The sequence below is a fragment of the Podarcis melisellensis genome (assembly GCF_964234715.1).
Source record: "Podarcis melisellensis genome assembly, chromosome: 12".
NCBI lineage: Eukaryota > Metazoa > Chordata > Lepidosauria > Squamata > Lacertidae > Podarcis > Podarcis melisellensis.
In genome coordinates, this window is record NC_138544.1 from 41,474,988 (window position 1) to 41,499,204 (window position 24,217).

The 24,217-nt window shown below is 42.8% G+C and overlaps 1 protein-coding gene across 14 annotated transcripts in view; it reads left to right on the forward strand.

Moving 5' to 3' along the window:
• SVIL (supervillin) overlaps positions 1–24,217 on the forward strand; it is a 143,718-nt gene that overhangs the window by 113,788 nt on the left and 5,713 nt on the right. For 11 of the 14 annotated variants that reach the window (XM_081931381.1, XM_081931392.1, XM_081931386.1 and 8 more), the window contains 20 exons: positions 589–666; positions 2,390–2,455; positions 6,202–6,349; positions 6,951–7,040; positions 7,137–7,223; positions 8,539–8,716; positions 10,366–10,538; positions 11,721–11,876; positions 13,053–13,189; positions 13,962–14,109; positions 14,233–14,378; positions 15,124–15,299; positions 16,108–16,249; positions 16,900–17,176; positions 18,088–18,239; positions 18,953–19,058; positions 20,300–20,507; positions 21,508–21,641; positions 22,551–22,706; positions 23,625–23,768. In XM_081931381.1, coding sequence (XP_081787507.1) covers positions 589–666; positions 2,390–2,455; positions 6,202–6,349; positions 6,951–7,040; positions 7,137–7,223; positions 8,539–8,716; positions 10,366–10,538; positions 11,721–11,876; positions 13,053–13,189; positions 13,962–14,109; positions 14,233–14,378; positions 15,124–15,299; positions 16,108–16,249; positions 16,900–17,176; positions 18,088–18,239; positions 18,953–19,058; positions 20,300–20,507; positions 21,508–21,641; positions 22,551–22,706; positions 23,625–23,768 — 2,902 coding nt within the window. The remainder of the gene's footprint in view (positions 1–588; positions 667–2,389; positions 2,456–6,201; positions 6,350–6,950; positions 7,041–7,136; positions 7,224–8,538; positions 8,717–10,365; positions 10,539–11,720; positions 11,877–13,052; positions 13,190–13,961; positions 14,110–14,232; positions 14,379–15,123; positions 15,300–16,107; positions 16,250–16,899; positions 17,177–18,087; positions 18,240–18,952; positions 19,059–20,299; positions 20,508–21,507; positions 21,642–22,550; positions 22,707–23,624; positions 23,769–24,217) is intronic. The other 3 variants (XM_081931390.1, XM_081931384.1, XM_081931387.1) reach the window with 2 other exon arrangements.

Sequence of the window (24,217 nt, forward strand, 5' to 3'; positions counted from 1 at the left end):
CCTGTTTGTTTTAACCTGTAGGAAGGAGGAGGAGTTACAGATTATAATGCCATGTCTAAGCTGCTTTGGGTAAGCCTGACTCTAATGCATAGGGGTTATTCTAGGCTCACTGTGGTTCTTCTTTGGGTGCAATTCTGTATTCCCTTCAGTCAATGGTTCCCTTTCTGGAAGTGGTGCATCAAAATAATGGACAGTTCTTTGTTTCAGGAAGAGCTAAATGCATTGCAGTCTGAAAGCATTGCTGTTGTGGTTAATGGTGTGCTGTAATTGACTTGCTTTCTCATGCAATTGACTTGCTTAAGATCCAGGAAACTCCAGATGTATGGCAGCTCTATTTTGGCATGCTTCTTTCTGATACCACTAAATCTATTAATTATTGCATGTGAGTGGCTTCAGGAAAGTGTGTGTGTGTGGTTTTTATTTACTATTGCAAAATATTATCTGGTGTGGGAGAAATCTGACAGATAAGGATGCAAACTGCTACAAACGGTTTAGCATGAAGTAATCACTCCTTTGACCCTCACCGTCTTGCACATCTTCTTCATACCTTTTTAATTCTCTCATATTGCTTCTGCCCCCTGTTCATAGGAACCTGTCTATGCTTCTACTTATTCTCCTGCTATAGCTGCTGCCCATAAACTTCATCCCTTTGTACCTATTGATCAGGTGAGCAAATCTTGCAGACTCAGACATTGCAATGATTTGTCAAGTGCTTGTTCATGCGGAGGGGGTATAGGATTGTGTCTAAGTTACTCTCAGACCCATTGAAATTAATGGACCCAAGTTAGCCATCTTCATTCATTTCAATGGGTCTATGCAGAGTATGACTAGCATTAGATACAACCCATAGTTCCCTTGTCCCTTCCTTTCTCTTTCACTTTCATCCCTTCTCTCTCTCTCTCTCTCTCTCTCTCTCTCTCTCTCTCTCTCTCTCCACACACACACACTTACGTATATATGTCCGGAAATCCACAGTACTGAATTGTGGCCGGTCATTATGTACTCTCCTCCTTATAGAACAGAACACATAGCAGCATACAACCTAATCATTTTTAACATCTAATCATTTGGGTTGCTTTCAAGAGTGGCATTCGACTTAAATTCTGAACCTTGGAATGATATGAACCTGTCTTCGGTGCATTCAAATGTTTAATGCCTTGTTTTTGAAATTCACACATCCACTGTTCTCTAGTGTCTGTGAAGCCATGGGCCCCCACCCTTCCCAGGAGGGAGCCCAGATTCCAAAGATGGTGGTCGGCTACCAACAATTATCATGACACCTCCACCCCCATTCACTGGGGCAGGATAAGACTGGATTTGTTCAACTTAACTAACCCCGTTTCCAGATGACTGATTCCTTGTAACTTGGTGCATTAGCCAAATGTTTGTTTCTTACTCTGAAGGTGGTCATAAAAGGCACTATTATTGTCATAAAAGTGTTTATGATTCACTCTATTGTTTACATATTGTTGAGCACGGTGTAGGGCCTTTTTGCTTGTTTCCTTCCCTCCTATAGGTCTAATGTATAATAAAAACTAAAGTAACATTGCTGCACAATCTGGGTTTTTCCTCTCTACTTGGAAAAGGGGGAAGGTGGAGAAATTGTGGGATGGTTGTTGTGCTCCAGTTTGTTTGGCTTCATTCTCTTTTTCCCCACCCCTTTATGAGACTGGAGGCAATGACAGAAACCAGAAATGGTGATGTGTACCTGTGTGTTTGTAAAAATGATTTTTGTCCCGGTCCTCAGCTGAAAAGGCACCCAGAGGGGCTTACATGAGAACAATAATAAACAAGACAGAAGAATACACAATGCAAGAGGAAAACAAACAAACTGAGGCACCATTCTAAAAGTTACTAAGTTCCTATAGGAGCAGATTTTAATGAAAACAGTTCAGGGAAAGGAGAAGTCCAGTGGTCTCAGCAGAGCTGATTAATCTGCCCTGTCTCTCATCTTTCCTCCTGCCAGAGCCTGGTGAAATTATCAGCTGCTCCAATGTAAACATTATCTTACTCATCATCAGCATATTATCATATATTTTTTATATATTGTGTGCCTGCCTTTCTCTAAATCCAAGATGTCTTACACTTATAGCCAAGGCAGGTTACAGACTTAATATATGGATAGCCCAAATTCTGAAGCAAACATCTGAGTCAGTGGTTAGATTTCAGGGATTTGTTTTGCACCGCCTTGGAGGCAGATTATTTCTATAGTTTGGGAAGTAGTGGTGATCCAGGATAGCTATTGCACACAACCAAGCCATTGTTTGGAGGTTCTAGGTTTGAGCTTCTATAACTCAGAAAAAGGGGTTGGAGGCTTATTGCTTCTGTTCTGTTTCTGCTTCTTTGCTTTCCCTCTCCTTCTCATACTTCCATTTTCTTTTTCCTTAAGGTCAGTAGTGCTAGTTTGAAAGATCCAAGCCCCCTGGCCTTTGAGCGTCACCCCTGGAGATGGAAGGTGAAATATTGCCTGTTCTGTCTGATTCTTTAGCTTAGAACCAAAACAATATGAAACTCAGTTTTGTGGTGACAGTCTTTGGGAGAATTGTCAGCAAACAGAATGTATTATTTGGCTGAATGGATTCCAGATTTCTGATAAGGGATCATTTTTGCAAAAAAAAAAAAAAAAAAAAGTTACATGTGCATAACTATCTAAATGCATGCAAACATATATGTGGGCTGGAATTAAAGACTCTTCAGTAGGTGCCAGAAGTCCAACAAGGAGGGTGCCTATTTGACCTCACCTGGAAAGGCGTTTCACAGAACTAAGCACACAATTCTGAATGCCTGGCTCCTCTAGTGGATATGATCCATACATCCTAGCCATTTGGGGGCACTAACAGTAACTCCCCTGAAGACCTTGGTGATTGGGCAGGGATGTAAGGGAATAGGCAGCCCTTGAGATACCCTGGACCCAATTGTTAAGGGCCTTGTTAATCAATCCAAAAACCTTGAACCTGGCCGAATAATGTATAGACAGTAAGTGCAAGCTTTTTAGCAGCTTATGTGCTGGTGACACCATGTCTCCATCAACAGTCCAGCTGCAGGGTTTTTGCACATAGAGTGCATTGCAACAATCCATGTATTCTGAAAGGAACCTTGGAAGCAGATTTAATATACACATGAAAGCATTTTTTTTCTCCTTCTGTCCTGTATCTTTCAGTTAAGTTTCATCCACTAGGCCACCATCTCCAATATCTCTCTTGATCTTCGTGTGTTCTGCTGTGCAGTGTGTCCATATGTTCAGAAGCAAAGTTGGTCATGCTAAGCACCAAAAAAAGTGATATGTCAGATCCAGTGAGCGTAGCAACGGATAAAGGTTTTCCCTCCCTTGGGTTTAACTCAGAACTGGGTTTCAAAGCTACCTCTTTTAATGATGTTTGAGTATGATTGCAACTTTTGAAACAAAGCAATAGGGCTCAGTGCTCTTCGCTTCATTAGTGATGAGAATGACTAATGCTATTCACATTATGGGTTCAAACAAGGTTGAGAAACCTGTCCCTCCCCCACATGTTGTTGGACAGTAGCTTCCATCATCCCTGACCCCCATTGGTCATGCTGTCTGAGGCTGATAGGAGTTCAGTAACACCTGAGCAGCCACAGGTTGCCATTCCTGGCACTGAGTTTTTTTATTGTACAGATTATCTTGCTTTTCATAGAATCATGCTAAACCATTTGTAGAGTTGTCTAATCCTACCTCCTGCAGTGCAGGAATCACAACAAGTTTAGTTTGGGTGATTTGGTTTGATTATTTTTGGCATGTGTTGTGTTCAGTTGCAGAGAAAATGAACCCTTTTTGTTTTGAAGTCCTTTGGGATCCTAGCAGAAATACTTCAGGCATTTTTGTCTGAATCAATGGTCTAGACGCACCATTTAATAATAATAATGGGGCGGCTTCCAGCAAAATATTAAAATACAATAATTCATCAGATATTAAAAGCTTCCCTAAACAGGGCTGCCTTCAGATGTCTTCTAAAAGTCAGATAGTTATTTATTTCTTTGACATCTGGTGGGAGGGCATTCCACAGAGCGGGTGCCACAACCGAGAAGGATCTCTGCCTGGTTCCCTGTAACTTTGCTTCTCTCAGTGAGGGAACTGACAGAAGGCCCTCAGCACTGGGCCTCAGTGTCTGGGTAGAACGATGGGGGTGGAGACCCTCCTTCAGGTTTAAAGAGACCAGCACTAGTTACAAGCAGTGTGTGTTAGATATTTTTGCATTTTTCTTGAACACTTCCTTTTGTCACTACCGTGTATGCCCTTGGCACTGCCTTTTCTCTGGGTTTCATAAATGTTTTATGGTTGCACAAATATTTCTATGTGGATCCCATCAATTCTTACCAGGCAATGAAAAGTTATTGGAGTTTTAGAACTTTGCAGATTAAGCCACTTCAACTCCCTGTAGTGGTCCAGAGTGCAGTTTATAGTCTTCCTTCCTTCCTTTGTTGCATTGCCTTGTATCCAAACGGAGAGATGAGTACATAGCAGTTGTATACATGTACAAAGAAAGGGATGGGGTAAAAGCATAAGACCCTTTCCAGGTATCTCAAAATTGACAGTTTTGCTTAGACGCAAAGCTGTTCTGAGCTGATTTGCTTCTCTTAGGTCAAGTCTGGGGAACCTGCAACCCTTCAGGTGTTCCAAGACTGCATCATCCCTCACCATTCGCCTTTCTGCTGATAAGAGTTGTTCTTTAACCTTGGGGTGGGGGCGCACAGATTCCCCAGTTAGGGAAACTAACCTCATGATAAAGAAAGACACCATATAAGGGTTAGATCTTCACAGTTCAGAAAATCTGTCCATTTAGCCTTTCAAAATACCTTGAGAGATAAATACTTTCTGATATCCCCAGAGCAGCCAAGTAAAGGACCCCTAACCATTAGGTCCAGTCGTGGCTGACTCTAAGGTTGTGGCACTCATCTCGCTTTATTGGCTGAGGGAGCCGGCGTACAGCTTCTGGGTCATGTGGCCAGCATGACTAAGCTGCTTCTGGCGAACCAGAGCAGCGCACGAAAACGCCGTTTACCTTCCCGCCGGAGCAGTAACTATTTATCTACTTGCACTTTGAGGTGCTTTCGAACTGCTAGGTTGCCAGGAGCAGGGACCGAGCAACGGGAGCTCACCCCGTTGCAGGGATTCGAACCGGCAACCTTCTGACCGGCAAGTCCTAGGCTCTGTAGTTTAACCCACAGCGCCACCCGCATCCCTTTGGTTCAATGGTTAGTACTTGCTAAATGCATAGGTTAACTTAGTTGGGTCAGAACATGATTTCAAAGGCCAAAGAAGCAGAACAAATCTATTTTGTTGTAGTCCTTTCTTCAAACTGAAGTTGGTGCTCTTGTAGAAACACCAATGTCATATTGGGTGGTTTCTTGGCAGGAACTTGGTAATATGGGGCAAGAAGAATTATGCCATGCCACCTTGCAACCAGGGTAAAATAGAGAGGCACTGGAGGGAGTTGTTGCTCAAATTATTACAATTATGGAAACACTACTAGAAACCAGCTCAGCAGAAGATTGTGAATGCACATGGCAACGTGGTTGTCTTTATCTCACAAGAGGGCTAAAATTAACACACCAGCTTTTACCTGTTTTTCTTGTGTATTCATTCTTGCACATATGCACCTGAAATAAGGCTGATGTCTGTTATAGCCCTGTGAAGTTAGGTGAAACTGTCAAGAGCTGTGAGCAAGCAGTCCTGGGGTTGCTTGAGGTGGAAGGGACCAGCTCCCAGAATTCTTTGGGGAAAGCCATGATTGTTCAAAGTGGTATCTTATGGCTTTAAATGTATGGCATGAATGTGATCTATGCTCCAAAAGTTTGTCTAGACTCAAACTGAGCAAATAATAATAATAATAATCCAAAGAACTAGCTTCCTTCTGCATATCAGAGGTGAACGTGTGCATTTTGGATGCTTATTGAAAAAATAACCAGATTAGGAACAAAACAAAAAATTATCCATCTTGTCAATGTTTCTTACAAAAAACCCCCACATAAATTATTGTACAAGATGAATTCTGTTGGTGAATCAAATATGTTTAGGCCAAAAATTCATGCATGGAAATGTCATCTAACAATAACATGGAAATTACTTTTTTAAAAATATTGTATTGACATTGCAAGATAGAACACATTTAAAGGGCCAGGGGTTTTTTGTTTTCTTTCTTGTGCCTCAAAATTCATCTCCTCTTTCTCTTTGAAAACCAGAGGATGTCGGATACCTGTGAAAGTCAAATGACAATTGAAGAAAGAAAGCAATTGATAAGTGTTCGGGAAGAGGCTTGGAAAGCGAGAGGGAAAGGAGCAGCCAATGACTCAACACAGTTCACTGTGGCTGGCAGAATGGTCAAAAAAGGTCAGTGAATTTATCCATCCTTTGTAATTGGGAATGTTTTCAGTGAATGTTTTCAGAAGTAAGAAGCAAGCAGAGGCAGATATGCCAAGGAACATTCAGTTCCTCATAATCTCTGGAAGCCGCTCGTTTCAATTTCCCCCTACATTATTTGTAGAGTCATTTCAATTATATTAAAAGCACAGTAGGATGATGAAACGGCAAAATATTTGCATTCTGAAGCTGATTGTATGTTGAGTTTCCCTTTATATGCAATTTGAACATCCTGTGACTAGACCTCAGGATGCTGTAAATAAGATCTGAGCAATCAACATCTGATCACATCGTGTTAGGATACTTAACCAATGAGTTCCCTACTTGCTTTTGAGAATTGCCATTATCTTTTCTCATCACCGCATCTTCCTGCAAAAAATGGCCCTAACCCCAGGCTTTTGTGAATGCTTAAAATATGGATATGCATGGTCCCAAAGGAGACCATAACCTATATTTGCATAATAGTGATTATGGGGAGAGCTTCCTGGGTGAAATGTTTAGGCATGCTAATTCGCTAAAAACTGAAGCATCTGTTATGTAATGCAAAACTGAGCATCTGCTTATTCCACAGGCTTAGCATCTCCTACTGCCATAACACCTGCCGCATCCCCTTTCTGCAACAGACTGAAGTCAACAACGCCCATCTCAAAACCCCTGGAAGGTGGGTCATTAAAAAAAAAGAAGAGTATGATGTCTAATGAGAGTAGTTTTGATTCTCATTAATCTCAGCAACTGTTTCCATTCTTATTTTGCTTAGAAATTGAAGCTAGGCCAGATATGCAGTTAGAATCGGACATGAAGTTGGATAAGCTGGAGACTTTCTTGGGGAGGCTGAACAACAAAGGTCTGTAACAGTTTAAGGCATTTTGTGTTTTAGCTCACCTTACTTCTGCTGATTTAGTAGTTCTGCTAAGTATTTTCTTCACTGCAGCAGTGGCTTGTGAGTCACATGCCTACAACATCCACTAGCAAAGCTTTGCTTAGTTCAGGACACTGGTGGAACACCATGGCTCCCCAGTATAAAAAGCACACTTACCACCTTTGTTTGTTATTCTGCCTTTTTTTCTGTGCTGTACTCAGTGGGTTCCTAGGCAGTCTCCCATCCAGGCAGTGATCCAGACACCACACCTACTTGGCTTCAGTAAACTCGCTGCATCATTTGCATTCATGATTATTTGCCATGCAATATATTTATTTTAAGAGATTATGAATATTGTGACTCATAAGAAAATGTCCTGCAAATTACATTTTTGTTGTTTTTTGTTGGCTATTTGGGGGTTGGGGCACACAATATATGGCTTGCACTGGGCACAATTATCATTAGTTACTTCACTCATGACTTCACTATAATCTGTGCTATCAATTCTAGCTAAGCTTTTCATTTTTCGAGCATTGCTTGTATTAACTCAGTTGAAGTCCACAAAAAATTATCATCCCATTCTTAAATGGCGGGTCCTTATTTGAAGAAATTTGAAATGGCAGTGATATTGTTCCTCTGCACACTTAAGCAGATTTCCCATTGCTACTATGATCGAGAGAAACTGCCAGGAGTACAATAGTTGGAAGCTATTGTTGCTTATTTTGTTCTGTGTCTTGAGAATATAAGGGAACTCCTGTTGGATGGCACCAGTCAGTCATCCATCCAGTCTGCAGATGGGGAACCTGTGGCCCTCCAGATGTTGGACTCCAGCTTCCATTAACCCTGGTCAACATGGCCACTGGCCAGGGATGATGGTAACTGGAGTCCAGCAACATCCGAAGGAACACAGGTTCCCATCTCTGATCTCATTCAACGTTCTGTTTCACGCAGTGGTTAACCAGATGCTTCCAGGAAGTCCACAAGCAGGACACAGAGGCAGTAGCTCTCTCCCACTGTTGCTCTCCAGCAGCTGGAATTCACTGACTTTCTCCCTCTGAAGTAGGAGGCTCCATAGAGCTATCATGACTAGTACCATTGCTAGGCTAATCCTTCCTGACTTTCTCTCATCCATTTATAAAGCTACTTTAGCCATTTAAGTGTTCCTTGTTGTCTTCTTTGTCTGCATTTACGCAGGCAATGGATGTTGTGTGTCCCTTGGCATCTTGCACCAATACTAAGGGTGGGTTTTTAAAAACAAAATAAAGCAATGGAAAGATATTGTGTTTTATTTTTTCTATAGTTGGTGGAATGCAAGAAACATTGCTGACAGTCACGGGAAAATCTGTGAAGGAAGTGATGAAGCTGGATGATGAAGAAACATTTTCCAAGTTTTACCGTTGCATGGATTACCCCACTTCCTCTTTGCCTTTGGACCTGGATGAAGACTTTGATGCCATATTTGATCCTGATGCACCAAAGTGAGCACTTTGTTTTCACACACCTGGGGAGAGGGATGCTCCTACCACTGCCAAAGTTCTCCTTTGCCCCTTCGCTTTGCTTTATGCAATGCTAAATGACTCCTACTGGAAACAGTTAGGCTGCTATGAGCGATGAAAGCCCAAGACACTCTATTATTATTATTAGTCTTCCTCTCTCTCCCTTTGTAGAGCTAGGAGTGGTGGTGGTAGTCCATCCATTGCATTACCAATGTATTAGGACTTACGCACCAGCAGCATTTGACTGTGGTGACAGAGCCTGTGTGAATGTATATTTCACTTACATCTCATCTTTCTTTCAAGGAGCTTGGGAGGGGCAGTGCATCAAGAGATTGTTCATTGAGCAAGACCCAATCTATTGAGCTTCTAGGGATGTGAATCCAGCTCTTAAGTGCCACATTGTATAAGGGGCGTGGCGCTGTTTGCCAGTGCCCAAGGCAGGTGCAGAGTGCATCTCCCCAGCCCACGCCACCACCAGGTGGGGGTGGCACACGGAGACTGCTCTTCACCCGGCCCTTGCTGCCGCCACTCGAACCCATATCCTTGAGATTAAGAGTCTCATTCTCTACATTGCCATTGTAATTAATGCTAAGGAAGCCATAGAATTGAAAAGGCAAATGCTGGCAGGTAACAGTCCTTTCTTATTGTTATTATTATTTATTAAATTTGTTACTCGCTTTATATTGCCCAAGGGAACCCAAAGTGACTTTCAAACAAACAAAAAGTCAAAATGGATAAATTAAATCCAAGGGAGGGGGGGACATTAGAAACACCCCACCTGCTCTTAAAAGGCCAAAGGGCTGTTTAGACATCTAGATGCAGAGATTGCACTGCATGCCTTCAGAAAAGGCTGCATGATGTCTCTGCTTCTTTCAATAGGCACGCATGGCATTTTATTGGTGCTACTAAGCATGCACATTTTGTGCGGCATTCCCACACATGCTCCTCAGCAAAATGTCATCTCCTGTTTTCCTATTTAATCAGGATTTAGCATTTCTATGGAAAATCAGATATTGAAAAGAACAACACAGAAATAGCAAATCTGGATTAAATGGGGGGTGGGGTGGAATTGTCAGTATTTTCATTCTCTCGCGTTGCTGAGTGTGTGACTATTAGATCACATGCTCTGTGTGTTTACCTTCTATGCTTTCGAAGCATGAGAACGGAAGACACCGTGTACCACTTCCACTCTCTATGTTCTTTGTTCTGACTCTTGTTCTCTCTTGGTGGAGAAGAGAGACACGCCATGATCTCTCTGTTCTTTATTTTGATCCTGTAAATAAATAACTAAACGCAGATGCCACGTGTCTGCAGTCTTAGCTTCTGCTAGGACTCTGCTGTTTACTACGTTCATGCATTTTCGGATGCATGTTGTGCTTGGACGTCTGGAGGGATGAGTGCTGTGCTATGCATTCTGGACCGCTGCCGGGAGATGGCTGTCTCCCACCGAAAAGCACCAATATTCCAGGAGGTAGCATTTTGATGAGGATAGATTCTTGTGCACACTGTGCAAAACTGACATGCATGAGCAGCATTGAGTACACAATACACTGCTGTGTTTTGGAAGCTCCCGACGTTTCACGGAAGGCAGATAAAGTTTGGTTTAAGCATGGGTCTCTTTGTTTTCTCAGGTTGACTTCTTTGGTAGCAGAGCATAAACGTGCAGTGAGGCCCGTGCGAAGAGTCCAGGCTTCCAGGAACCCTTTAAAGATGTTAGCCGCAAGAGAGGACATTCTTCATGAATACACAGAGCAAAGGCTAAATGTGGCTTTTATGGAATCAAAGCGGATGAAAGTTGAAAAAAGTAAGTTTGGTATCCCAGGTGCATCTTCTGTGTGCTACAGATGCAGTGTTCTCAGAATTTATAGTTTGGCTTTGAAGCGTAGTGGTATTGCTGTAGAAAAAGCACTATGAACTTGAGCCAATAAATATGTTTTTAAATCCACAATATCCATACCAAATTCAGATGCATGTGAAGAGGGGAGGAACAAGATGGGAGCATGTGGATATAAAGATACTTTTCAGGCTGATGAACCATAGTTTATTGGCATGAGACCCTTTTATTATTATTATTATTATTATTATTATTATTATTATTACTACTACTACTACTACAACTACTACTACTACCACTACTACTACCACCACTACAATACTTGTAGGTTACTTGGAGACATTTGGGTAACAAGCAACTAATAACAACCTGGGAATATACTAGAGGTCTGAGTATTTACAGATTACTTTACCTTAAAATAGTCAGTGCCTCAATAATTTTAAATGAATAGTGCAGGCAGGGAGAAGAGGTTGTCAGTCATTGCCAGGGGTGTGTGCCTATATTTCCTGGAAAAGAACTGCAAACACACCTGAATCCCATTCATTGACTAAGTAACTATTATGCAAAAAATAATAATGATGCAATTTTCCTTATAGACTTGTCCTATATATATATATACAGTGGTACCTCGGTCTACAAACTGAATTCATTCTGGAAATCTGTTCTTAAACCAAAGCGTTCTTAAGCCGAGGGGCGCTTTCCCTACTGAGGCCTCCCGCCGCCAGTGCCCTTCCACCATTTGGCTTCCGAGGCAAAGTTCGCTAGCCAGAACACCTACTTCCGGTTTTGTGGAGTTCTTTGCCCGAATAGTTAGTTAACAGGACTGTTTGTAGACCGAGGTACCACTGTATAGGAATTTTAAGACCTAAATGCTTCCATTTTTCACCATTATCTTGAAAATTTCCTCCTGGAAATGTCAGGTTCTTCCGATTAGTGAATAACTTGAGCTCAACCTGTTTTTTTGTTGTCTCTTTCAGCAGCAACAACAAAAAATGCTGGAAATGAGCCATGCATGAAAAAACCTAAATAAAATTTGGAAACGAAACATAATGTGGTTTCTTTGTTGTTTTGTGTGTGTGGCTTTCTTTCTTTTTCTTTCCCCCTTGCTTTTTTCTGTCTTGTCTGTTGTTTTTTTACTTCTACTGTTTTAAGTGTCTGCAAACTCAAATTTCTCAGAAGTAGCACTTGCTGGCTTAGCGAGTAAGGAGAACTTCAGCAATGTTAGTCTGCGTAGTGTCAATCTAACAGAACAGAACTCAAACAACAGTGCTGTGCCATATAAGCAGCTGATGCTCTTGCAAATCAAAGGTATGTGAAAGAGCTATTATTTTCTAAAGTTTATCTGAAATGCAGACTTTAAGAAGTTATATGGGGAACTGAGGAGGAACAGCACCCATATACTGTGGTTGGGGCTGCGGCAAATGTAGATAAATGAGTGGTCATCTTAAGCCACCCTAGGAATTGGCCCAAGAAGTATCGTTGTTGTAGTGGCTGTGTGTTCAAAGCACTTGGCAGGCAGGTTTCTTCTTGGAACAGCTTGGCTCAGCATCAAATTCATCTAATAGTAAGGACCCCCTGTTCCAAAGGTGTTGCAATATTCAGAAATTCTCCCTCCACCTTCACAACAGGTGAAGATGGGGTACTGGTTGTTTTTTGTTTTGTTTTTGAGGGAAAAAAACCTATCATGTTGCCTCTTACATAAGGAGATCCAGCTGCATCAGGCCAGTGGCCCATTCTTGCAATGGCTAGACAGATCCCTATGGGAAACAGCTGAGCTCAACAGCATTCTTCCCTCTTGCAGTTTCCAGCAAATGATGTTCAGAAGCATACTACCTCCAACACATTTTTTTCCTAAACTAAAAGGTCCCAAGGGTTGTATCCAGCTAAGTTCAACACAGAGTAGACTCACTGAAATGAATGCAATTAAGTTAGTCATGCCCATTCATTTAAATGGATCTGCTCTTGAGTATGGCTAGCATTGGATATAACCCCAGGTATTGAAACCTTCTCTCACAGATTGCAGCTGCTGGGTTACTTTGGTGATCAAGTTGCTGTATTCTTTATGCACAGGAACCCTCTGCTACTCTATAAGCTACCTCTTGCATAAAGCAACATTGTGGAAATGGAGTATTAGTTATTTGTTACAGGGTTGTGCTTCCTTCCCCAACCCCCTCAGTGTAATCAAGCCCAGAAGATGGCTCTAGTACAGTTGTACTTTCGACTTCCAAAACATTCCGTTGAACTTCAAAAACATTCAGAAACCAAAGCACGGCTTCCGATTGGCTGCAGGAAGTTCCTGCAGCCAATCGGAAGCCACAGAAGCCCCACCAAAGAACGTTTGCAAACCGGACTACTCACCTCCAGGGTTTGTGGCGTTCGGGAGTCAAAACGTCCGAGTACCAAGGTGTTCGGGATCCAAGGTATGACTGTACTTATTTATAGGAATGCAACTAGTCTGGGTTTTTTCTCTCCCTTTCAATGTAGGAAGAAGACATGTTCAAACAAGATTAGTCGAGCCAAGGGCTTCATCGCTTAACAGTGGTGACTGTTTCCTGTTACTTACTCCTCATTTCTGCTTCCTGTGGGTAGGGGAGTTTGCAAATGTCATCGAGAAAGCAAAGGTTGGTGCTTATAAGCATTGAGATAACAAAGCCCTTAGTTCCTGGGGAGTTTCTTCTGTGGGCAAGATAGAGAATGGCTGTTTGTAAAATGTGAAATGTGGATGTAACTGATGGGGCAGTTCTCTTCCTCCTCCTTGCTGTCATTTTGTGCCTCTCCCCCCCCCCCAAAAAAAAATGCTGGTATGGGTTGATTTTTATATGTATTAAAAATTGCATTGCAGTTTTCCTGCTTTTTTAAACAAAGCAAGCATTACTATTATTTATTATTTATGAATTTATACACCGCTTACATGCCAGAATGGCTTTTAAGCAGTATCACATATCAAGTTCCTATGTTACTTACAAAAATTCAGAGGCATCATTTAAATCAATAAAACCACATTTAAAAACCACAAAGAAATTGAGGGGATAGAAGAGACAGTGGGAGTCAAAGCTGGTGTTAATGGTTTGTAACTTGTTAAACCTTACAGCTGAGCAGATGAAATAATTCTATGTGTGGAGGAGAAGGAATACAAGAATTCTGCTTGTATTCAAGCGGGGGGGGAGGGAATGCTTTGAAGATGTTCTCTTTGGCTTCTGGGTTAAATGGGATGAAGTCCTCATTGAAATGCAAACAAGAGAGCCTACATGCATCTGACATAGTTTTCATGTTCAGTATCGTTTGTCTAATAAAACAGCAGAAAGCTCCCATCCTCTTTCTCTCCTCTGAACTGAGCTATTATCCCACCAGCTGAGACAAGCCTATTCAGCTAATCGTGTTCAAATTTCTTAGGCTTCAGAACTTGCAACTTTAATTCAGACAAAGCGAGAACTTGGCTGCCGGGCTCCTTATGTGCAGACCATAGAGGAAGGAATCAATACACACACTCATGCAGCCAAAGACTTCTGGAAACTGCTCGGTGGCCAGACAAGCTACCAGTGTAAGGCTCTCTTTTTTTGTTTTCTCCATCTCAGTGCTGGCTTTTTTTTTTGTAAGAATATCCAAGAGTTCCTTCTTCCAAGTTAGACTGACGTGACGTTTTGTCTTGCCTGCTCATTTCAAGCTGCCGGAAACCCGGAAGAAGATGAAATGTATGAAGCTGCAATAATAGAAACAAATTGCATTTACCGACTAGTGGATGATAAACTTATTCCCGATGATGACTACTGGGGAAAGATGCCAAAGTGTACGCTGTTGAATTCAAAAGAGGTATAGTAAGTGGTGCTTTGAAGTTCAGTGGCAGCTCTGGCGCTCCTTTTGGGGCTCAAACAAGCATTGCCTTTTAGTACGATTTCCTAGGATATTTTCCCCTTAGGACTCTTCTGATTCTGAAGTAGGCCCAGACCAGCCCTTGAGTGATTGCACACTGCCTTCTCCTGATAACTGAACTAGCACCCTTGACCCCCAAATCACAAATTAAATCTAAGAGTGCCCATGCCAGAAGATAGGAACTGTGGGAACCAGGTGATATTGTAGAAAGTAGCATTCATGGCTCACTCTTCTAAGCTGAGGAAATAAATTTACAAGGCATACAAACAGGCACTTTTCACAGAGCTACAAGTGGGATAATTACAAACCTTAGTGCTTGCCTTGAATGATGCAGATGTCGTAGATTTTCGTTATGCAGCTGTAAATATACAAAACTGTAAATTGGGGTGGAGTGGGGTGGGTGGAGGGAAGACAAGAAGCCATTTGTGTAGCAGACCCCAGCAGCAAATCAATTATTACTCAGAAATGAAGCCTGAACTACTCATTATGGGGAAATGAGTGGGTGCTGCTGATCCATTTCTTCCCAGTAAACATGCATACCGTTATTTTTGTGGCGTTATTGTCAGCATTGTTTAGCTGCACTGCTCAGTTTTTACTCAGCATTTCTTCTTTTTTGGCTAAATGAATGACTTCATTGTTCGTTCTCCCTCCTCCTCCTCCCCTTCCCTTCTCCCACCTCCTTCAGGTCTTGGTGTTTGATTTTGGTAGCGAAGTGTATGTTTGGCATGGGAAGGAGGTCACGCTAGCCCAAAGAAAAGTGGCATTCCAGCTGGCCAAACACTTGTGGAACGGCACCTTTGACTATGCAAACTGTGACATCAATCCTCTGGATCCTGGTGAATGCAACCCCCTTATTCCAAGGTATCAACCCCAACACTATGATTCGTAATGCTGAATCTGCTCCCTCTTTTGATACCTCCATAACAAATGTTGCCATGAGCTAAGGATCTGAATTGCTTACATCTTGGAGCAGGCTTCCTCAACCTCGGCCCTCCAGATGTTTTGAGACTACAATTCCCATAATCCCTGACCACTGGTCCTGCTAGCTAGGGATTATGGGAGTTGTAGGCCAAAAACATCTGGAGGGCCGAGGTTGAGGCAGCCTGGCTTAGAGGGTTTCTTCTAACTTTTGCTAATTCTTGTGCATTTGTGGGAGGAAAATGATGGCTTCTGCGTTCACCCCAGCCATTGTTAAAGAACATGCAATGCTTGTGCCAGTACCAGACAGGAAACATGTTTGGAAAAATAAATATTGCAGACTTCCTTCTCAGTATATCCAAACAGAGTGTGTATCTCACTGCTCTACAGCTCCTCATTCACACTTTTAAACAACCCTGCATCAGAATTGTGAAGAGTGTTTTTACCTACACAATCTTGTGTTCTTGTAATTCTCAAAAATAAATAGAGCTTTCAAAGTTGAATTAGGCAAGACATCCAGCACTATTTTTAAGCTGTCGCAGCTTTTATTTTATAGTGTGAAACGTTGATTGACGTTGGAGTGCTTTCTGTGTTTATCTATCTATCTATCTATCTATCTATCTATCTATCTATCTATCTATCATCTATCGATATCTATCTATCTATCTATCTATCATCTATCTAATCTATCTATCATCTATCTATCTATCATCTATCATCTATCTAACTATCTGTCTTTTCTGTAATGCAGAAAAGGACAGGGACGTCCAGACTGGGCTATTTTCGGCAGGCTCACAGAACACAATGAGACAATATTATTTAAAGAAAAGTTTCTCGATTGGACCGAACTGAAGAAACCAGCTGAGAAGAACTCTGGTGAATCCCCTCAGAAGGTGTCAGAATTATATACTTATTTATAGTAGTTTTATTTGTGTAAATTAATTATGCATTGCCAATCAGGGCATGAAACAAACTTTATATTGTTCCACAAAGCGAACCTGTATGAGAGATTGTATTGTGTCCATTTTACAAATGGAAATACTAAGCTCTAAGAGATGGATTTGCCCAGGGGCTTACTCAATGAATTCATAGAATCATAGAATTCTAGAAAGGGACCACAAGGGGCATCTAGTCCAACCCCCCTGAAGTGCAGGAATCTTTTGTCCAATGTGGGGCTGAAACCCACAATTGTACCTAGGGATTTCACCATAGCTACTGCGATGCACTTGTCCTCTGTACTAAGATGACATGATGATTATAACATTTCTTGTGGTCCCTTATGAAGTAAAAGAAACTGAGATTGTCAGGTGTGAGGCTAGGTTTCACCATTATAAGCGTTATTTCTATTCATGTAGTCTTTTATTCCATGTCTTCTGAAGGTTAATTTTGTGATTGACAACCAAAGTGAATTGCTGATGAACCCCTGTAGGCTTCTTAGTATGATGATAAGTGCTTGACATCTGGCTCGTTTGTTATCATAATGTCATAATGGGCTTTCTGAAATTGCTGTCTAAGGGGAAATATGCTTTGTGTCTTGTTACAGGAGGAAACTAGGTCTGACGTTAAACCGTACGATGTCATGCGAATGGTCCCTGTGCCCGAGACAGCGGTTGGCACGGTCTTGGATGGGATGAACATCGGCCGTGGCTATGGATTCATTGAGGGAGATGACGGCAGGCAATTCGAAATCATCACTGTCTCTGTGGATGTCTGGCATATATTGGAATTTGATTATAGCAGGCTCCCTAAGCAAAGCATCGGGCAGTTTCATGAAGGCGACACGTATGTGGTCAAATGGAAGTACCTTGTCAGCACTTCAGGTTAGTGAAAAATCCTCTAATGAAGTATTGATTTTGTTTGAATTGGGTAAAGTTGATCTGTGCTGCCCATGATGCACTAAACTATTCAAGCACATAACCAAGTAGTTTTGTATTTCCGTATATGAATTGCTATAAATGATCTTGCTGTTGAGGAGGAGGGCAGGATGTATCACACGTCACTTTATGGTCTTTTTTTAATTTCAGGAGTTAACTGTTTATCACCCTTTTACACTTGACTAGGGTTTTTTTTTAATCTTAGTACGCCATTTCTGAATGATACTTAATTATACAGCAGAATGGCTAAAACATAGTTATTGGTTGTTTGCTACACCTCCTGGGTGAGCTCTTCATTCATACAAGAAGCCACGTATCATTTATGAAAACAGATATACAGTATCAACCATTTAATTTTCTCTACATACCTCTGCACTATGGGAGGAGCCCTTTGAATATTACCTTTTAAAAAATAAATTTTACTCAAGTGAATTGCACTGTGCATATTTTACCTGCACAGAATTCCAATGCTGCTCAATAATACTGAACGCTCACCCCCACACCCACGAAATATATAGCTGTCAAAGACTATTAAAGTATGGGAAATGGCATAGAACACTTATTTTAAGGTGGTAGCATGATGAGGTTGCAAAATATCACACACATACTGCAGTTGTCTTCATTTTTGCCAAGCAATGCCGTTTACTTTTTGTTATGGTGCTTTGAGAAGTGTAAAACTGCTGGCCAATCTGCAGTTTTCCTGCATGTATTTTTGTCTGCCAGATCAGTTTTTCCCAGCAGTACTTTGCAGGAACACTTTGCTATGCTTTCGTCCTAATGTTTGTGAGCCCTAAAAATGAGTTCTGTGTTGGGCATGTACTCCTCAGGTTATAGCCTCTTTTGACTTTGCTTTGCAGTTGGGAGCAGACAGAAGGGGGACCTACAAACCAGGGTTGTTGGCAAAGAGAAATGTGTGTACTTCTTCTGGCAAGGGAGACACTCTACTGTCAGTGAGAAAGGGACATCTGCGCTGATGACCGTGGAGCTGGACGAAGAGAGAGGTGCTCAGGTAAGCAAAGCATGGGGCTGTCAAGTTCTTTTGCTTTCAGCACGATGTAGACCCAGGGGTGGAGTAACTCTGAGTCAGGGCCCAACGTGGCCCTCCAGGTCTCTCTATCTGGCCCTTGGATCTCTCCTAAGGCCACTCCCCTAGCTGGCTCTGCTTCACACTGTGTTTTTGCCTGGCTGGTGTAACCTTGTCTTCTGATAGTCCCTGTTGCTTTTCTGGATGGAGGGGGCTTCTCTACAGACGTGAAATTTACATCACTTGCTCTGCCTGCCTTTTCCTCTGCCTCTATCCATCACAGGCACGTGGTCCTTGGTTGGAAGGCTGCCCAGAGGGTAATGCAGTGCTTGGGATGACAAAGGTTTCCCAGTAGATTCTGCCAAATTAATGCAATTGAAAAGGCTCTGCTTTTTGTAACCTCCTTCCATGCCTCTGGTCCTATCAGATGATCAGAAGCATGGTTGGGGAACCTGAAGCCCTCCAGGTGTTACTGCACTCCTGTTGGCCTCAGGCAGCATGTATAGCAGGAGTTGTGGTCCGACAATATGTGGAGAGCCACATGTTCTCCACCTTTGTCCTAAGGACATAGGGAGGTTCATAGGGCACCTGGCATAACTTTTGACCCCAGCCATTTATCAAATTAATTATATAATATTTTGCATTGCCCTGAATGAAACTTAACCTGTTGTAATTCTAGGATCATGTTCACTTTTCAGGTTCAAGTTCTTCAAGGAAAAGAGCCGCCATGTTTTCTTCAGTGTTTTCAAGGTGGAATGATCGTTCACACGGGCAGAAGGGAAGAGGAAGAAGAAAACACACAGAGTAAATAGCCTCCTGATACCATTTTTTCTGCTGTGGCAGAAGGGAGAGTTGAACTGTGTGAATGCTTTTACCTCTGTTGATCATCTAAGGCAGCACAGTAGCATTTAATTTAACCAGCATTTGTCTTGAATGCCAGGGAAGCAAACTAGTAAAAGTGAAGGCAAGTACATTTAAGCATGTACATTTAAGTCTCCTTTCTCTACAATTCCAAAATCACAGCTGGCCCCACATAACTGGGGTGATGCATGGGGGTTCCAGATCTGAGACAACCATTTGCCAAGCAGCATAAACCATGTCTTCTCTCTTTGGAAACGAGGCACGGGGACAGGAAGAGGAAAATAAATCAGGTCCCATCTTTCTAAATGATCAGGTGGAATGGCTGTTGATTGAGGTAGTTAAAGGAAGGAATCAAATCCAGGCTAATGAAGTGGGCCCTCAAATAGAGTCAAGTGGAAAGACTACTGATAGAAAAGTTGACATCCATTCTTTTCTCACTATATTAACTTAATCCACACTGTGTTTCACCGGTGTGGGCCAACAGTGGCTACATTCACACATAACACTTGGGCATGGTTTGTTTTAACCTTGGCTCCTCAACTCAAAGCTTTTTTTTTTGTTGTTTTGTTTTTCCAGCTGCTCATGCTTTTGAATCTTGGCATAGGTCTGGGGTGGGATGGCCAAACAAACCATGGTTAAAGGAGGCCACTGGGTTCAGGCATGTCTTCCAACCAAAGTTAGAACAACAAAGCAAGATTTCACATCATGGTTTGCTGACAGAAAACAAATCACGGCTACGTTGCTGGGCTGGGTTTGCACATACCAGCAAACCAGTCAGGTTCAGCAAACCATCACTTAGCATTATGTATGAACCAGGCCTTTATGCCAGTTAGGTTTGTTTCCTCCAGCAACATTCATAATAAAGAGGGAGTGAAATGAAGTAAAAAACCATCATAAATAGGAAGAAAAACTGAGTTTTAGTGAAGTGTTTTAAGTGACCATCTTTTCTGATCCTGATAGTTTGTTCAGATTTTGTGAGTGATCGACAGTGGAGATCAACACAGGCACATTCCAGGTGTTGACTGCAGGTGTGAGCAACACTGGCTCAGCACATCTGTCACTCACCAAAGCCTTGGTCTTCAAGCACCTCAAGGCTTTTCGTTTGCCTGTGCCAATGCATAGCTTACCTTGGAAGTAGCTTTAGCAGTTGTATAATGAAGTTGTGTTATCCATGCCCACTGCAGGTGATTGGCGATTGTACTGTGTACGCGGGGAGCTTTCCCTCGAAGGAAACCTGCTTGAAGTAGCCTGCCACTGTAGCAGCCTGAGGTCCAGGACATCAATGCTTGTTCTAAATATCAACAAAGCTCTCATTTACTTGTGGCATGGCTGCAAAGCCCAGCCACACACCAAAGAAGTTGGAAGAACAGCAGCCAATAAAATAAAAGAACAGTAAGTAACCAAACTATTCTTTTGAATACATATCCACATTGTCTGTGCAAAGTTTGCGTGGAAGACCCCTGAAAATGGGTGAGAAATGACTTAAGGGGAGGGGACACAAAATTGAGGTTTATTACTTTTATTTCATTTTTTGCACACATATTCCACTCACCCTTCCAGTAGCTTAAGGTGACCTACATGGTTCTCGCATTTTAGTCTCACAACACCTCTGCAAGGGAGGTTAGGCTGGGCAGTGGTGACTACCCCAAGTTCACCCAGTGAGTTTCATGGGGGAGTGAAGATTTGAACCTGGATCTTCCTAATCCAGTACTCTAGCCACTATGCCACATTGCCTTTATAACGTGCACATTGGGCATTGTATAGAGAAGGTGGCTAAAGTGAAACTTTTGTCCTCATCACTCAGTACTAGAACTCAGGGTCATCCAGTGAAATGGATCGGTAGCACATTCCAGAGAGATGGAAAATGGCACATCACATCTTAACACGCCACATAAATTTATTTATTTATTGAATTTGCTGCCACTGACTAGGGTGGCTTTGGATAAATGGGTGTCAGTGGCAAGTAGCCATGATGGCTGTGCTGAGCCTCTGCGTTCAGAGGCAGAGTGTGTTCAATTCCAGCTGCTGGAGGGCAGCTCCAAGGGGAGAACTATTGTCTGGGCTTCCTGGAGGCACCTGATTGGCTTCTGAGAGAACCAGGAGGTTGAATTAGGGGCCCCTTTGTACTGATTCAGTGGAGCTCTTCTCAAGTTGAGAAAACACTTGCAGGATGCTTGAGTGAGCCAATGCCAAGGATGTCGGTTTATGAGAACAGTTGAGTCAGAGGAAACAAGAGGTGATGAGGCTTGGCAAGTGCCTGTTACCTGGCATTGTTCTCAGCTCTCTTGTTTTGGCAAAGTGTCTATGTGCATGTCTGACTTGGTAAGAATCATGCTGCAGCACAAATTCACAACACTAACAGTGGTTCTGATGGATTAATATTGCATTTCAGGTGCCCTCTGGAAGCAGGGCTGCACAGCAGTAGCAAGGTGACAATACATGAATGCGACGAAGGGTCAGAGCCATTGGGATTCTGGGATGCCTTAGGGAGGAGAGACCGGAAAGCCTATGATTGCATGTTGCAAGGTAGGGAATGCTTGGTTTTCCTGTGGCGCTTTGATAAGATACCCCAGAACTCACAAATACAGACAAGAGAAAAGCGCTTGTCTAAAACAGGAGTGAGAAATCTGTGGCCCTCCCTTACCATTGGTCAAGCAGGCTGGGGCTGGTGGGAGTTGTGGTCCATAGGCTCCCAACCCCTGGTGTAAAGCTGTGGGGTCATCTCTGGGGAACATGAACTCCATGGCAATACAATGCCAGGAAATGTTCAGGGGTACTGGCTATGAGGGCATTCTCTATGGCAGCTCCTAGGTTCTGGAATTCCCTCCCCATCTGGCACCTTCATTATATAGTTTCCATCATAAAAAGGTAAAGGAACCCCTGACCATGAGGTCCAGTCGCAGACGACTCTGGGGTTGCGACGCTCATCTCGCTTTACTGGCCAAGGGAGCTGGCATACAGCTTCCGGGTCATGTGGCCAGCATGACTAAGCCGCTTCTGGCGAAGCAGAGCAGTGCACGGAAACGCCGTTTACCTTCCCGCCTGAGCAGTACCTATTTATCTACTTGCACTTTGTCGTGCTTTTGAACTGCTAGGTTGGCAGGAGCAGGGACTGAGCAACGGGAGCTCACCCCGTCGCAGGGATTTGAACTGCCGACCTTCTGATCGGCAAGTCCTAGGCTCTGTGGTTTAACCCACAGCACCACCCATCATATACTGAAGTACTACTTCTTCACATTGGCTTTTGACACCTCAGATGTGTTTAATATTGAATTTTAGATTGTTGAAACCCACCTTGGGCCTGATGGGGTAGCTGATAAATCGGATGATAAAACTAATAAGTCGCAAGACTCATAAAAAACCAACCACCCTAAAATGGGTAAAACGGCTTCTGAAATATTAATTATACGTCTTTTCATTGCTTTTTCAAAAAAGATCCTGGGAAGTTCAACTTCACGCCCCGCTTGTTCATCCTTGGTAGTTCGTCTGGAGAATTCTCAGCCACTGAATACATCTATCCAGCAAGAGACCCCACTGTGGTGAATTCTATGCCATTCCTCCAGGAAGACCTCTACACAGCTCCCCAGCCAGGCAAGTGAATGTGGCAGGGACCCCAATCTGAAGCTTCTCTTGTCTGGTGCCTTAGGAAGTCTCTGGCCTCCAGGAAGATGCCTTTGCTCAGGAATACTGCTAACCCTGAATGTGCCAGATTTCAGTTACTTGATTATGTTCTTCCTCCCAAAAGTTGCAAAAAACCCCCCCAAAAAACCCAGAAGAGGGGTGATGATGATTCTTATAGTTCAGTAATCCATATAATACTTAGTCACAGTCATCTCTTAAGTGATGTACAGAAGACCCATGAGTTAAAACTATAAAAACCAGATTTCGATTGTAAACCTGCTGGAACAAAAAAGTCCTTGGTAAGCACCAGAGGTTCAGCAGGGGGCCTGTCTGACCTCAACTGTGATTTCTACAAAATTGGGCCCACAGTACTGAACGCATAACTCCCGATGGAGATGAGCTTTGCATCCAAGCCATGGGAGGCCATGCTCAAGCAGGGATATAAGGGATCAGATGGCCCCTGAGGCATCCTGGTTCCAAGCTGCTGAAGGCCTTATAAATTAATACACTCTAGCACTCTGAATCACTAAACCTAAGATAATGCACTCTAGCAACACATGGTGCAAATTAGAAGTCGTATATAAGCAGCAGTAGCCTCCCTGCAGTAAGAATGCAAAGTGCTTTGGAATTTCATCTTGTTTGTCTCATAAAAAGCACTGTGAGGAAATGCTGATGGCAGTTTTAGTGCCATTTTTATATGGAAAACTCAGAGAGTGGCACAATGTGTTTGCTGCAGAAGTAGGAACTCGACCCAAATCCAGTGTGTCAGGTTCTGGTACCACACCAGACTCTTTATTAGGTATGAAATGGGCATGCTGAAGATACGGTACACCCACACACACAAGCATGTAGCGTTTAGAACCTTTGTCTTTTATTTAACCTGTGCAGCCCTCTTCCTTGTTGACAATCACCATGAAGTGTACCTCTGGCAAGGCTGGTGGCCTGTGGAAAATAAAATAGCCGGATCAGCTCGAATCCGCTGGGCCTCGGACAGGAAATGTGCCATGGAGACCGTCCTCCAGTACTGCAAAGGTAATAACAGATTCAGGAACATTTGTGTTGGGATGTGCATCTCATACGAAGTCAATGCTTGTTGGCAGAGGAGGGCCCTGTTGCAGCCCAGAAAGAGCATGGGTGTGGGGTGGAGGGCAGTGCAGAGATCCCCCATCCCTCTCATTCTGCTGTGGCTTTCCCTGTCCTCCTCTCCAGCAGCCAGTGATGTGGAGCAGGGACAGGAGGAAAACACATGTCAGAATGGCACGGGGTAGGTTGCAACACATGTTATATGGTTGTGGGGGACAGACACAGGTTTGTTGTTTTTGGCTGAAGCACCATGTTTCCTCTAACACTGAGTTCACAGCACACTTCCAGCTAGTGTATCCAAGACGTTGGCTTGGGCCCAAGTATGACTTGGGTTTCTTGGAGCTTGATTATACCAAGTTTGATCCTAGGGCAGGATGACATTTATTTATACGTTAAAT